Source organism: Herpailurus yagouaroundi, unplaced genomic scaffold, assembly GCF_014898765.1.
Source record: "Herpailurus yagouaroundi ecotype Mexico unplaced genomic scaffold, PumYag 196, whole genome shotgun sequence".
In the NCBI taxonomy this organism is placed as follows: Eukaryota; Metazoa; Chordata; class Mammalia; order Carnivora; family Felidae; genus Herpailurus; species Herpailurus yagouaroundi.
The window spans coordinates 15,912,757-15,928,286 of NW_024412427.1; the positions used below are offsets into that span (position 1 = coordinate 15,912,757).

The 15,530-nt window shown below is 50.2% G+C and overlaps 1 protein-coding gene across 1 annotated transcript in view; it reads left to right on the forward strand.

Moving 5' to 3' along the window:
- The window catches only part of TGM6 (transglutaminase 6), a 38,168-nt gene that overhangs the window by 14,278 nt on the left and 8,360 nt on the right, over positions 1–15,530 (forward strand). The window contains exons 5-9 of the mRNA XM_040447493.1: positions 1,258–1,406; positions 2,960–3,137; positions 4,166–4,304; positions 6,520–6,623; positions 6,701–6,943. Of these exons, the coding sequence (XP_040303427.1) occupies positions 1,258–1,406; positions 2,960–3,137; positions 4,166–4,304; positions 6,520–6,623; positions 6,701–6,943 (813 nt within the window). The remainder of the gene's footprint in view (positions 1–1,257; positions 1,407–2,959; positions 3,138–4,165; positions 4,305–6,519; positions 6,624–6,700; positions 6,944–15,530) is intronic.

Genomic DNA, 15,530 nt, shown 5'->3' on the forward strand with positions numbered 1-15,530 from the left:
GGGGGGAGGGGGGCGGGTATCAGAGTGGTAGAGATGGGGCCAGAGGGAAGTCAGAAAAGTGTGAAAGAAAATCCACCCCGGGGATGGTGGAGACTTCCCGATAATGGGGCTGGGCACAGCCTGGCCAGGGAGAGGGCAGAGCCCCTAGCAGGTGGGAGTCAGGGAGCAGAGGAGGGTCTGCTAGAGGAATTAGGTCTGCTTGGGCTGCGGGTGTCCTGGAGAAAGGTTGGCTGGGCCAGTGAAGGACCCTGACTGTCAGGTTCAGGAGCCAGAGTTTGAATCCGAGTAGTGATGGAGGTACTGGAGAGTCTGGGGCCCGCCTAAGGGGTAACCACTTCTCAGCACCCACCTCTTCCTGCCATGTGGCCAAGGGGACCCAGGGTTCCCCGGACCTTCCAAAGATCCTTCAGGGAGCTTCAGAGACCTGAAATCTTAATTTGTATGTAAAGATCCTCCAGTTTTTGGGTTTTTTTTAATTTTTTTTTCAACATTTATTTATTTTTGGGACAGAGAGAGACAGAGCATGAACGGGGGAGGGGCAGAGAGAGAGGGAGACACAGAATCGGAAACAGGCTCCAGGCTCCGAGCCATCAGCCCAGAGCCTGACGCGGGACTCGAACTCACGGACCGCGAGATCGTGACCTGGCTGAAGTCGGACGCTCAACCGACTGCGCCACCCAGGCGCCCCAAGATCCTCCAGTTTTTAAATGTTTACTTATTCTGAGAAAGAGACGGGGGAGGGGGGAGGGGGAGGGGCAGAGAGAGAGGGAGAGAGACAGAATCCCAAGCAGGCTCCGTACTGTCAGCTCAGAGCCCGGCATGGGGTTCGATTCCACGAACGGTGAGACCAGGACCTGAGCCGAAATCGAGAGTCGGATGCTTAACCGACTGAGCCACCCAGGCGCCCCAAGATGCTCCCGTGTTTAAATGTTGTCCGTTCATTCAAATGTATTTGGAAAAATCATTGAAACCGAAGGAGTGGGCAGGCCAGGTAGACGTGGCTCCAGAGTCACTCGTTTACCACAAACTTTACCGCGGGTAGTGGGGAGCGTTGGGGGCAGTTGCAGCACAGGGCAGGGACTTGATTAAGGTTGAGCTTCTGGCTCGCGGTGACTCTCTGAGGGAGGGTTTCTGAGGTGGGGATGCTCTGTGGTGTCCCAGGGTGGGGGTAGGTGAATTCCCGTGCACAACACAAGGGACCCACTGGGTAAGTATTGTAAGAGGGTCTGGAATATGGGTGAGACTCTGGCCTCTAAGCACAGACTCTCTGGGGACAGTTTGAGGAGGACATTCTGAACATCTGCCTCTCCATCCTGGACCGAAGTCCTCTTTACCAAGATGACCCAGCCATCGACGTGTCCTGCCGCCATGACCCCATCTACGTCACCAGGGCCATCAGCGCCATGGTGAGGAGCCCCACCGTCCCTGCATACACACTTTCTCATGGGTCCCTGAGCCAACCCCAGGGTCCCATCTTATGATTTTCCCAAGTCACCTTTTGTTTTATTTTTTGTTTTATTTTTTTTTTCAACGTTTATTTATTTTTGGTACAGAGAGAGACAGAGCATGAACGGGGGAGGGGCAGAGAGAGAGGGAGACACAGAATCGGAAACAGGCTCCAGGCTCTGAGCCATCAGCCCAGAGCCTGACGTGGGGCTCGAACTCACGGACCGCGAGATCGTGACCTGGCTGAAGTCGGACGCTTGACCGACTGCGCCACCCAGGCGCCCCTCACCTTTTGTTTTAATTCTCTATCACTGCCCCCAAACCACCCCAAAACTCAGTGGCACGAAACAGCCGCTTATTATGCTCACGGTTTTATAGATCAGGGACTTGGGCAGAGCGCCGTGAGGACAGGATGGCTTGTCTCTCCTCTAAGATGCTTCCGCTGGGGGCATCTGAATGGCTGCAGATGGCTGGAATGGTTTGATGAGACCGTATATCTGCGGCCTTGGTTCTAGAAGTCTGGATCTTTGGTTCTCTTCCACGCTGTGTCTGCTGGAGCTGGGATGTCAAGATGATTTGCTCACTCTCCTGTCCCTGGGCCCGGGGTGGTTAGAACAGCTGAGGCTGGCCGGTCACGGCTCTCTGTCCACGCAGCCTCTCCGTGTGGCTAGCTTGGGCTTCCTCACGGCATGGCGATCTCAGGGTCATCAGACGTAGCAGCTGGCTTCTCTCCGAACAACTGTTCCAAAAAAGAAGCCCTGGAAATTGCCACCGCATCCCTTCTGCCATAGTCACTGGTCAAAGCAGTCACAGTCCAGCCCAGATTCAGGGAGGGAGTGCACAGGCTCATCTCTCCCTGGGAAGAGTGCCTTCCTTATTATGTTACACACAACAACGCTTCCTCCTGCAAAGATAGACAGAAGGCCGACCGCAAGCAGGTGTTGAGATCAGAGGATGGCTATCTGTGATTCCACAATTAGATGGAGCCGATTTTCTCGTATTTGGTACCCTTCATTCCTCAAGATCCCAGAGGGATGTTGGAACACAGAGACTCAAAAGCAGTGACCAGTTCCAGAGAGTAGAGCGTCACAGCCCTGTGGGATAACAGTGCAGGCTCTAAGTGAAAGTCCTGAACTTGGGGGTCACCCACACTTTTTGCTAACTTGCCATGTGACTTGGACGGGTCCCTTCACCCCTCTTAATCTCGGTGTTAATCTCACTCTCTCTATACTTATACCAGCACCAGTCCCCAAAACAGATCATTTAAAAGGGGAAATGCTGCAAAATCATAGGTAATTTTCAGTAATAGAGAATCCTCATGGCAGGTCATTTAATAAATGGTACCCAAAGTAGGTATGTTAAGAAAGCAGATGCCCCTAATTTCCAGGTAATTTAAAAGTAAGGGGTGACCCCAAATGAGGAGGGGGTCCAAAGCGTAAGGGGACTTTACAGTGGCGACGCCCTGAGGAGGGAGGCCCTGCCTGGTGACGGACCCATGCCCCCCTCCGTCCAGGTGAACAGCAACAACGACCGGGGAGTGGTTCAAGGCCAGTGGCAGGGCAAGTACGGCGGTGGCACCAGCCCCCTGCATTGGCGTGGCAGCGTGGCCATTCTGCACAAGTGGTTCAAGGGCAGGTTCAAGCCAGTTAAATACGGCCAGTGCTGGGTCTTCGCTGGAGTCATGTGCACAGGTACCCAGGGAAAGAGGGTCCCTGACCCCAGGCCGGCTCCCTCTTTTGCCTCCATTTGTATATATTTGCATACAGTCCACCCCACCCCTCCACCCCCACCCTCACCCTCCTTTAAAATGTGTTTCTTTTTTTTTAATTTTAAGGTTTTTTTTTAGTTTTTATTTATTTATTTATTTTTGAGAGAGAGAGAGAGAGAGAGAGCAGGCACAAGTGGGGGAGGGGCAGAGAGAGGAGGACCGAGGATCTGATGTGGGCTCTGTGTGCACAGCTGAGAGCCCCACAAGGGGCTTGAACTCCTGAACCCTGAGATCGTGACCTGACCTGAAGGCAAACGCTTAACCGCCTGAGCCACCCAGGCACCCCAAGTGTTCTTTATTTTTTTTTATTTTTTATGTTTTTAACGTTTATATTTATTTTTGAGACAGAGAGAGACAGAGCATGAACGGGGAGGGTCAGAGAGAGAGGGAGACACGGAATGGGAAGCAGGCTCCAGGCTCTGAGCCATCAGCCCAGAGCCCGATGCGGGGTTCGAACTCACGGACCGTGAGATCGTGACCTGAGCCGAAGTCGGACGCTCAACCGACGGAGCCACCCAGGCGCCCCCCCAAGTGTTCTTTAATTGGTGATGGGGAAGTAGAAGTCTGGTTAACGATGAGAGAAACCAGATAGTTCGTTTATGTAACTTTTGATCTTTTATTTTGCTGAAGGAGGCCCGGCTCCTGTCTCGAGCTCTTTGAGTGGCTTTGAGCAAGTCCTGTGGCCCCCCCAGGCCTCCAGTCCCCTCGAACCCGAACTGGCAATTACATGGTCATTATATGACTTCCAAGTTCCCACTGGCCTCAGAGCCCGTGATTCAAATGGGGGTGGCCTAGTGTCTTGGGAAGTCCCTTGAGAGGTTCTACAGGGAAGGAGGCGCTTCTGAGGGCGGAAGCAGGAAAAGCAGACAGACAGACACACATGGGAGGGGCTATGGAAGAGATGAGGCCTACTGCCTGCTGGGGGCACCTCGCCAGCCTCCTGCTTTTCAGTCCTCAGGTGCCTGGGGATCGCGACCCGGGTCGTGTCCAACTTTAACTCGGCCCATGACACGGACAGGAACCTGAGCGTGGACAAATACGTGGACTCCTTCGGGCGGACCCTGGAGGACCTGACAGAAGACAGCATGTGGTGGGTCCTAGTCCCCTGGGTCCCCAGCCCAGCCCAGCCCGAGGGCTCCCTGACCCTGTCGGCAGGAAGGAGAGGCACCTTCAGGGGTGACCCAGAGGCCAAAGGGGGGACTCAAGATCTGAGTGCCTTGAACCCTGGTTCCCCATCCAGGGGACTCTGAGCCTTCCCCTAGATTCCTGTGACCTGGGGATGAGGACCGAGATTCCCTCTGCGTCCTGGCCCCTGTGTCATGACCCTGCCTCTGTCAGCTGCCTGCGTGCCATGTGTGTGTCTCAGGTGGGAGGCAACCTCCCTCCTCAGCTGCGACAAGACTCTTCCCCGAGAGCTTTGAACAATTCATTTTAATTTAATGTTTTTAATAGGAAATACACGCATGTGCGTTCACGCTCAAACTGTACAAAATGGGCCACCCGCCAGGTTCCAGCCTCCCGTCCTCCTCACGGAGCCAACATGGCGACTCGCTTCCCGCCTCTCTTCAGAGGGAGGCTCTACAGACACAAGAACACACACGCTCAGTCTTCTCACTGCCCCGCTTTTTACCCACTTAGTATCGGCACCAGAGTGTAATACTGTTCATCTTGCTCATGCATTTCGCAGTTTTAAAATAAAATTGGGCGGCCGTGGGGGGTGGGGGGGGGCCCTGGGTGGCTCAGTAGGTCAAGCCTCCGACTCTTGATTTTGGCTCAGGTCAGGATCTCACACTTCGGGAGACTGAGCCCCGAGTCAGGTCCCACCCTAATGGCGTGGAACTGTGTCTGCAGTAGGCATGGAGCCTACTTGGGATTCTCGCTCTCCGCCCCTCCCCCACATGCACACTCTCTAGGTCTTCTAGGTCTTCTAGGTCTCTAGGTCTCTTTCTCTCTGCCTCCCTTCTCCCCTTTCCTTCTCCTGTTGGCTCCCCTCATCCCCTCTCCCTGCAGGAGAACCACCACCACCACCACCACCAACAGCAACAACAAGTTTTTCTTCACACAGAATGGACATTTTGGTGCCGGGGCCCCTGCCAATTCACAGGTTATCAGTCTGCCCCCAAATGCCTATCCAGATATTCTCCCGAAGATCACTACCTCCTTAAGAGGAATGCTGAGGTCAGCTCTAAAGGTGCCAAGACAGGCAATCCGGGGTTTCTCCCTCCTGCTTCCTTACTGCGTGACCTTGGGCAAATGATGTCACTTTGCTTTGCTGGTCTCATAGTCCCATCTTTGACACGGGAAACTTAAAGTCTGAACTCCTTACCAAGACCTACAAAGCTCTGCGTAATCTGAACCCTACCTGCCCCTCATGCTGGCTATAGCCTAGAGATACATACCTTCTTGGGGTTTTTTTGTTTTGGGGTTTTGGGGGGGGCGTTGGTTGGTTGGTTTTTGTTTTTTTGTGTGTGTTTTTTTTTTTAGAGAGAGAGTGTGAGTGGGGAGAGGGGCAGAGGGAGAGAGAGAATCTTAAGCAGGCTGCACGCTCAGCACAGAGCCCGATGCGGGGCTCGATCCCATGACCCTGGGACCATGACACCAAAATCAAGAGTCAGACGCTGAGCCAGCTGAGCCACCCAGGTACCCCATACTTACATGCTTTCTGTTCCTTGAATACACAACGCCTTTTCTGGTCTCAGAGTCTTTGCACATGCTGTTCCTTCTCCCTGGAACACTGTTCCCTTCACTCTTCGGACGGCTAAGCCTTTCTTATTTAAGCCTCACCTTAGATGTCATTTTCCTAGAGCAGGTCTCCAGCAGTTACTCTCTACTCAGGTCTCTCTCTTTCTTCACAGTATTTATTGTTACTTGCATTTGTTTTATTTATAGTTGCTTCCTTCTTTTTGGTGCCTCCCCATCCTTCTCCTTTGTTAGAACGTAAGCTGCATGAGGGCAAGATCTGTGTTGTCTGTAATTGTATTTCTGATACCTTGAACAACAGTTTCATATATATATATGTCATATATATATGTATACACACACACATATATATACATCTACGTACATACATACATATACTTACAAATGGAATATATATATACATGCATATATACACACATACATACATTTATACATACAGATCGTATATAGAACTGTTCATCAACATGGTGCACTGAATGTTTCATAAGATTCAGCCACAGTACTGCGGAGTTTGGGCCCAGGGCCTGGCTCACAGTAGAAACTTGCCATCCTATGGGCCTCTGTCTCACTGAAGGCCACCCTGCCCCATCCTCTCTCTGTGGCAGGAATTTCCATGTCTGGAATGAGAGTTGGTTTGCCCGTCAGGACCTGGGCCCCTCTTACAATGGCTGGCAGGTTCTGGACGCCACCCCCCAGGAGGAGAGCGAAGGTAGGGGCTCAGCCGGGTGGGTCCCAGACCCCCGCTTTGCCTCATCCCTTCCGCTCACGCTCATCCCTCCTGCCCAGGCGTGTTCCGGTGCGGCCCAGCCTCGGTCACCGCCATCCGCGAGGGGGACGTGCACCTGGCCCACGACGGCCCCTTTGTGTTTGCGGAGGTCAATGCGGACTACGTCACCTGGCTGTGGCACGAGGATGAGAGCCGGGAGCGGGTATACTCGGACACAAAGAAGATCGGGAGGTGCATTAGCACCAAGGCCGTGGGCAGCGACTCCCGTGTGGACATCACGAGCTTCTACAAGTATCCGGAAGGTAAGGACAATATGGCAGCCTCGAGAGCTTTATTCGGCGCCGTGTCTGTGCGTTGAGCCGAGTGCCTTTAGCTTCTATTAACAGCTTCCTCCGTGTATAAGTAGAAGGCTTCCCACATCTAATAATAAAAGCTACGTTTCATTGACCACTTACTCTGCCAGGCACTGTGTTAGGTATATTCCCCCATGATCATAAATACTAATAATGGTGATGATAGTAGCAGGTATTATTTATTGAACACGTGGGCTACACAGCACCAGGCATAGTTTAAAATAATAACAGTAATGATAGCAGCTTCAGTTTACCATCTGCCAAGAACTCTAGTGAATTCTAGAAATTCACAGATTGCTGGTTACTGGTTTCTTGAAGAGCCTCTGCTCGTCGGGGTACAAGAAGACAACAGGCGTATTTTCTTAATAGCCAACTCCAGCTATACACGCTTCTAGTCACTCTTTCCCGTGGGATAACAGGTCTCTTACCAATGCCATGATCCGATCCAAATATGGCCCGCCAATTCTGCTCATTAAAACAATGTGATTTGAATAACGAGCGGGTCTGTCTCTCTCCGCTCCCCTGAGTGCAAGCCAGTTTCCCCCCCGGGAGGCTGCTCTCCAGGAGGGGGCACTGGGCTCTCTGGACGCCTGCACCCCTCCCTTGTCTACTCCCCAGCATAGCGGTCTGCAGCTCTAGTCGCACACTGGAATCACCGAGGGCGCTGTGGTTCGTTGTGTAGATGAAGCAGCTCCTTGTTTGAGCGGGATTCCGGAGCTCGGCAATCTGGGCTGTGCTCGGCTGGACGGCGCACCTGCTCCCTGTGGAGTCGGCTGGGATCTTGCTGTGTCTGGGGCGTTGGATGGGTCCGCTGGACAGCCTGGTCTTGCCTCCCCCCCCCGCCGGGGCCTCTCCTGGCCCAATAGGCCAACCCTGGCTCGTTCACGAAGGGGCGGGATTCCCAAAGGGGGAGAATGAAGGCTGCGAGGTCTCTAGAAGCCTCGCTCAGAATTTGCATCGTGCCACTTCTGCCGTATTCTGTTGGTCAAAGCCGTTCTCAAGGCCGCCCCAGCTCCAGGCGGAGGGGAGCAGACTCCACCTTTTGGTGGTAAGAGTTACAATGAAAGTATTATGGCCATTTTTAGTCTATCGCTGCAGCCCAGACTGCGCGTGCCCTGCCCAAAGGAATCACAGCGCCCAGAGGGTGTGGCCCAGACACCAGGACTTTTTAAAGCTCTTGAGGTGATCCCCCCCCCCTGCACAGCTGATGTTGAGAACACAGTGTGAGTCTTCTAGAGTGTTAGGCCGAGGGGGAGGAGGAGGAGGGGAGGAGGGGAGCAGATGTCTTTGTACTGGGCAGGCAAGGATTCCCTGCCCCTGGGTGAGTGTGCCCTGCCCCCCCCCCCCCCCCCCCCCGTTCACTCTCTCTGCTTGAGGGCAGGTGGTGGCTCCAGGACAACCTGGGCCATCGGGACCCGCTTCCGGGCCCTACCCTCCCCCGCCAGGCACTGCCGATCTCTGGAGACATTTGGCCCCCACTTTTAGCAGATGCCCCCCGACCACACTGGTAGTCACACAGCTTCCCTCTGCTGCACGGCGGCTTTTGATCGCAGGTTCTGCAGGGCCTTTACTCAAAGGCGGGTGACAGAGAGGCCTTGGCACGCCGTCCTCCCCCTGCCAAGGCCCGTCCGCTCTCCGCTGCTTGTTCGGTCAGCAACGGAGGATCCGCACACCTCTCCCGTGGGGACGCAGTGCCGGCTTCCCCTTCCTGTAGTCAACCCCGATCTTTCCCAGCCAGCACCCCCAAACCCTCACACCGTCCTCACGCACACAAATGTTCTGTCGGTCCCTTCCCTAGGAGCGGGGCACTTCCTTTGCTCTTGATGACCTCCGCCTCCGCAGGCCCCTTCCGGCTGTCTCAGGGTGCTGTGGACCGGGCGGGTGGTGGCGAGGCCTCCTCTGAACTGGCGCCTCTCTCGTTAAGCTCGGCGGGTTGATGTCTGGTCCCCTCCGCTGGGAGCATCGGGAGCTCAGGACACAGAGTCTTGGAAGTCTTTTGTCCTAAACTCTCGCCATGGCCACGGGACACATCGCCATCATGTAACAGGTGACAGCGGTCACCATCACTGAGCGCCTGCCAGGGCCCGGCCGTCTTCACATGTTATTTAGTTATTGTATTTAACAAGTGCTTGTAAAGCGCTCGCGTGAGCTTGTGGGGTAGACGCTGGCACAGTTAAGGAAGTGGATTCAGCCAAGGGGCGTGGCTAGCAAACAGGGAGTCTGGCTCCAGAGCCCACGCTCTTGCGGTACATCTTCTGGCCACTGTCTTGTCGCATCTACTACTGATCGACCGCCTATGGTGGGTCAAGTGGCTTCACGTCTAGGCTGGTAATAATAATAATCACACCAAGAGCGTCTGAAACGTGTGACGCACGGTGGTAACCGGTGCCCATGCACTATCTTATTTAATATTCATAAAAATGCCATTTTACAGATACTCAAACCGAGGCACAGCTTGGTGAAGTCACCTCCCCAAGTGGCCCAAGCCTCAAAAGAGCGGGGATTCTAACGAGATGTCTAATCTCAGGACCTCTGACTCTCTCTCCCCGCCCCCCGGGGCTAGACCGCCCCTCTCTTCCATGAGTGCCCACAATATTCTGTATACGCGCTAGGCTCTTTCTTATGTGCTGGAAATAGAGTGCCTCCTGACCTACGGACATAATTTAGAGGCAGGAAACAGAGAGAAGAGCCCAGAGAACTCGCTACGCGGTGAGCCGCTAGTGTGAGGACAGCACAGGGTGGTCAGCACTGTGTTGGGGAGGCCAGAAGGTTGAAGGAGCACAGAGGAGGGAGTCCTGACTCAGCCAGAGGGGAAGTGTCCGGAAAGGCATTCCAGGGAAGAGAGGCTGAAGGCAACAAGACTTAACCAGGAGACGAAGGGCTGGGAAAGCATTCTGCCTCCTGATTCCAGACTCCCTGTAGGTAGCGCTGTTCATCCAAGTCATGGGCTTGGGCAGCCCATTCTGGAGGTGGGACGCCAGGGACTCGGGCCCGGCTGCTCGCTCTGTCTACTGAAGCAGGACACACACAACAGGGCACAAAGATTCAGAGCTCCTGGATGTAGTGTGCTTTGCTCGTACCCCCGAGTCAGCCCAGATGCCGAGCCACGAGAGAGCAAGCCCTTCAAGCCAAGGAAACCACACGTGCAAATAACACACTGACTGTCCTCACGTATTAGGCGACTTTAGATAAAATGGCCAAATTCCTCCAGGAATCGCCAAAACCGCGTCAAGAAGAAATAGAAGTTCTGAATGGGTGTGTAACAAGCAAAGCGACTGAATTAGTAACCCAGAACCTTCTACAAGGAAAAGACCAGGTCCAGATGATGTCACTGGTGAATTCTACCGAACACTGAAAGCATAAATATCAATGCTTCAAACGTTTTTCGAAAAAAAAAAATAGAAGAGGAGTGAACACTTCCCAATTCATTCATCCTGATAGCAAAACCAGACGACGCCATCACAAGAAAACTAGAGATAATACTCCTTAAGAATGTAGAAGCAAAACTCATCAACAAAAATGCTAATAAACTGAATCCAGCCACATTATAAAAAGGATTACATGTCACAACCAAGTAGGATTTATCCCAGAAATACAGGGTGGTTTTCACCTTGAAAATTAATTAATAAAATACACCATATCAATAGAAAGAAGAAAAAGGATGAAGGCTACATGATCATCTCAATACAATCAGAAAAGGTATTTGACAAAATCCAGCACCGCTTTGTGATGAAACCACTTGACAAATTAAGAACAGAAGCGAATTTCTGAGCCTGATAAAAAGCCATCTATAAAAAAACCATAGCTCACACCGTATTTGTGGATTCCATTTCCTGTGGGAAAATAGTAGGGAGGTTCTTTATAACATTAAATTTATGATGTAAAATAGAGTCATCGTATGAGCCAGCAATTCCACTTCTGGATAGATACCCAAAAGAAGGGAAAGCAGGAACTCAAAGAGATATTTCACTCACGTTCGTAGCAGTGTTATTCACAGGGGCCAAAAGGTACAAGCAACCCCAATGTCTGTTGACAGCTGAATGCATAAACAAAAGGTGGTACTTACATACAATGCAATATTATTGAGCCTTTAAAAGGAAGGTATTTCTGACACGTGCTACAACATGGGTGAACTTCAAAGACATGACGCTAAGTGAAATGAGCCCGTCCCAAACGTACCGACAAATACTGTGACTCTGCTTCTATAAGGCACCTAGAGTAGTCGAATTCATAAAGACGGAGAATAGAATAGTAGTTGCCAGGGGCTGGGCAGAGGAGGGAATGAGGAGTTTCATTGTTTAATAGATACAGGGTTTCTGTTTTGCAAGATGAAAAGAGTTATGCAGATGGATGGTTATGATGATTGCACAAGGAGAGGAATGTACTTAATTAATGCCACTGAAGTGTCCACTTATTAAGATGGTAAATTTTATGTTATATATAACTCACCACAGTTTTAAAAAATAAAAAGAAGAAAGGAAGAAAGGAAGGGAGGGAGGGCGGGCGGAAGGGAGCGAGGGAGGAAGGGAGGGAGGGAAGAAGGGAAGGAGGAAGGAAGGAAAGTCCTTGGAGAGGAAAGAAAAAGAAATAGACGAATTTCCAGATTGGAAAGGAAGAAATAAAACTACCTCTGTTTGCACGTGGCATGATCTTGTATATATAAAATCCTAAGGTATCCAGTAAAAAGCTCTAAGAACCAAAAACTAAGTTCAGCAGGATTGTGGAATACAATATCAATTTACAAAAATTAATCGTATTTCTGGACACTAACAATGTATAATCCGAAAGTGAAAGGAAGAAAACAAATCCATTCACAATAGCATCAAAAAGACCAAAATACTTAGGAGTAAATTTCACAAAAGAAGAGCAAAGTCGAGACGCTGAAAACTACAAAACACTGTTGAAAGACATCAAAGACCTAAATAAATGGAAAGACCTCTCATTTTTATGGCATGAAAAATGGCGATGACCCAAAACTGATCTACAGACTCCATGTAATCCCGATCAAAGTTCCAGGTGAGTTTTGTTGTTTTTTTTTTTTCCAAATCTGACAAGCTGATCCTAAAATTCATTTGCGAATGCAAAGGACCCAAGATATCCAAAACAATTGAAAAAGAAAAACAACGTTGGAAGGCTCACACTTCCCAAATTCAAAACTTACTGTAAATATACGATCACTCGGGGCGCCTGGGTGGCGCAGTCGGTTGAGCGTCCGACTTCAGCCAGGTCACGATCTCGCGGTCCGTGAGTTCGAGCACCGCGTCGGGCTCTGGGCCGATGGCTCGGAGCCTGGAGCCTGTTTCCGATTCTGTGTCTCCCTCTCTCTCTGCCCCTCCCCCATTCATGCTCTGTCTCTCTCTGTCCCAAAGATAAATAAACGTTGAAAAAAAAAATTAAAAAAAAAATATATACGATCACTCAGACAGTAAGGTTCTGGCATAAAAATGAACATATGGGTCAATGGAGCAGAACTGAGAGTCCAGAAATAAACCTTAAAAATTATGCTCAATTGATTTGGACAAGGGTGCTGTGACAATTCAGGGGGGAAAGAGTACGAGCAGTCTGCAACAAATGATGCTGGCACCACTGATTATCCACATGCAAATACAAGTAAAGTTGGCCTCTGGCATCACACCATACTTGAAAATGAACTCAAGTGGATTGCAGACCTACATGTAAGAGCTAAGAGTATAAACTTTTTTTTTAATGTTTATTTATTTTTGAGAGACAGACAGACAGACAGAGCTTGAGCGGGGAATGGGCAGACAGCGAGGGAGACACAGAATCAGAAGCGGGCTTCAGGCTCCGAGCCATCAGCACAGAGCCCGATGCAGGGCTGAAACCCACGAGCCGTGAGATCATGACCTGAGCCAAAGTTGGACGCTTAACCGACTGAGCCACTCAGCCGTCCCTAAAAGTATAAGCTTTTAAAGGAAAACATGAGTTAATCTTCATGATCTTGGGGTAAACAAAGCCTTTTTAGTTAAGACATCAAGAGCACAAGTGACAACAGAAACAAATGATAAATGGGACTTCATCAAAATTAAAAACATGTGCTACAAATTATACTTTTCCAAAAAATGGAAAGATAGCCCAGAGAAGAGGAGAAAATGTTTGCAAATCATGTACCCAATAAGGGTACCTATATCTGGAATATATAAAGAACTCTTACAACTCAATAATAAAAGAACAAATAATCCAATTTCTTGAAAATGGGCAAAGGATTTGAATAGATGTTTCTCCAAGGATGATATACAAATGGCCAATAAGCACATGAAAAGATGCTTGACGTCATTAGTCACTAGGGAAATGCAAACCAAAACCACAACGTACCATTTCATACCCGCTAGGACCGCAATTATCAAAAATAGACAAAGAGTGTCGGTGAGCTTATGGAAAAGTGAGCCACTCGTACATTGCTGGTGGAGATGTACAATGGTGCAACCACCTCGGAAAACGGTTTGACAGTTCCTCAAAATGTTAAACGCAGAGTTGCCATTCCCAGCAGATGCGCTTCTAGGTACATACCCAAGAGACATGAAAACAAACATCCACACAAAAAACCTGGACGTGAACATTCATAGCAACATTATTCAAAATAGCTAAAGAGTGGAAACAACCCAAATATCCATCAATGGATAAACAAAATGTGGTATATCCATACAATGGAATATTATTCAGCAATGAAAAGGAACCAAGTACTGATACACGCAACGACACGGACGAACTTGGAAAACATTACGTTATGTTTAAAAAGCCAGTCACAGGGGCACCTGGGTGGCCCAGTCGGCTAAGTGTCTGACTTCGGCTCACGTCCTGACCCCACAGTTTGTGGGTTTGAGCCCCGTGTCGGGCTCTGTGCTGACAGCTCAGAGACCGGAACCTCCTTCAGATTCTGTGTCTCCTTCTCTCTCTGCCCCTCCCCACTCACACTCTCTCTCTCAAAAATAAATAAACATTAAAAAAAATTTTTTTGGAAGCCAGTCCCAAAAGAGCACACATTGTATGGCTCCCTTTATGTGAACTGTCCAGAATAGGTAAATTAGAAATCAGACTAGCAGTTGCCTAAGACTGGGCTCAATGGGGGCAGAGTTGGGAGCCCCCACTAATGGTTATGGAGTTTCTTTTTGAGGTGATGAAATGTCCTAAAATTAGATTGTGGGGATAAGTGGAGGACTCTGTGAACATACTAAAAGCATTGAATTGCATTCTTTAAATGGGTGAATTTTGAAGTTGACGGAATTCTCTCTGAGGAAGGCTATTCTCGAGTGGCAGAGAAGGCCTCCCTGAGAAGGTGACATTAGAGTCTTTGGCAGGGAAATGAAACATTTTATAGTAAAAAATATATTGGGACTATATTACAGGGTAGAGTGCAACATTCACACACATTTCAATATTGAAACATGAGATGTTAAAGAACCTTTGGATCCACATGGGTCCCTTCAAGCGGAGGTCACATAGGATCAAGGCACTTGGAAGAAGTTGCTTGGGAGGAAGCATGGTGGGAGACCACACACCACAGGTTTCTTTCAAGTGGGGAAGTGGAGCCATCAAAGCCGGATTTGGGGGTGCTCAGGGCGGCAAAAGGACTGGAGTCAGGGTGGAGCCTACATTCCCAGGAAGGGAGGGAACATTCTGGAACACAGCGCTTTGTGCCTTGCCTGTGAGCCTCTTGTCTCCACTTTACAGATGGGAACACTGAGGCTAGGAAGGGCTAAGTAATAATAATCGCAATACAAGTCCACAGCATCTGCTGGCAAACTGGCCCCATGGTGAGGCAATCTTGAGTTTAATTATTTTGAGAGAGAGAGGGAGAGAGAACAAGCGGGGGAGGGGCAGAGAGACGGGGAGACAGAGGATCCAAAGTGGGCTCTCTGCTGTCAGCACAGAGCACATCGTGGAGCTCGGACTCATGAACTGCGAGATCATGACCTGAGCTGAAGTCTGCCGCTCAAACGACTGAGCCATCCAGGCGCCCCTGGTGAGGCAATGTATATGGGGGTCTGAGGAGAAAAGACAGCAGATTCTAGAGATCCATGAGGGTGCTCCGCAGGACTGGGTGACTGATCCACTGTGGGAGGGGAAGGTCTGGGAAGAGCCAAGGATGCGGCCAGTTTCTGGCTTGTCCACTGGGGGAATGCCACTGGGCAGAAAGAAGATGGCAGGTTCGGTTGGGTTTGGGGCACCTGTGGGACATCATGCAGTGGAGACGGGAGGGCTCCAGTTGGACGTATTGGTCTGGAGGTCAAAAGACAAGTCCGTGCTAGCAACAGGGCAGGTGGGAGATCAGGGGTCCTGACCTTGCCCGTCACGTTGTAGACAGCACCGAGAGTGCATCAGGCCAGTGGGGATTACAGGTGGGACCGTGGAGAACCCCAAAGTACATCCCCACCGGGGAGGGGGGATGGGGGGCAGCCATTACCCACCTGTAGACTGTTATATTATATTATATTATATTATATTATATTATATTATATACACACACAGGTGTATATATACACACACATACATATATGTACATATACATACATACATA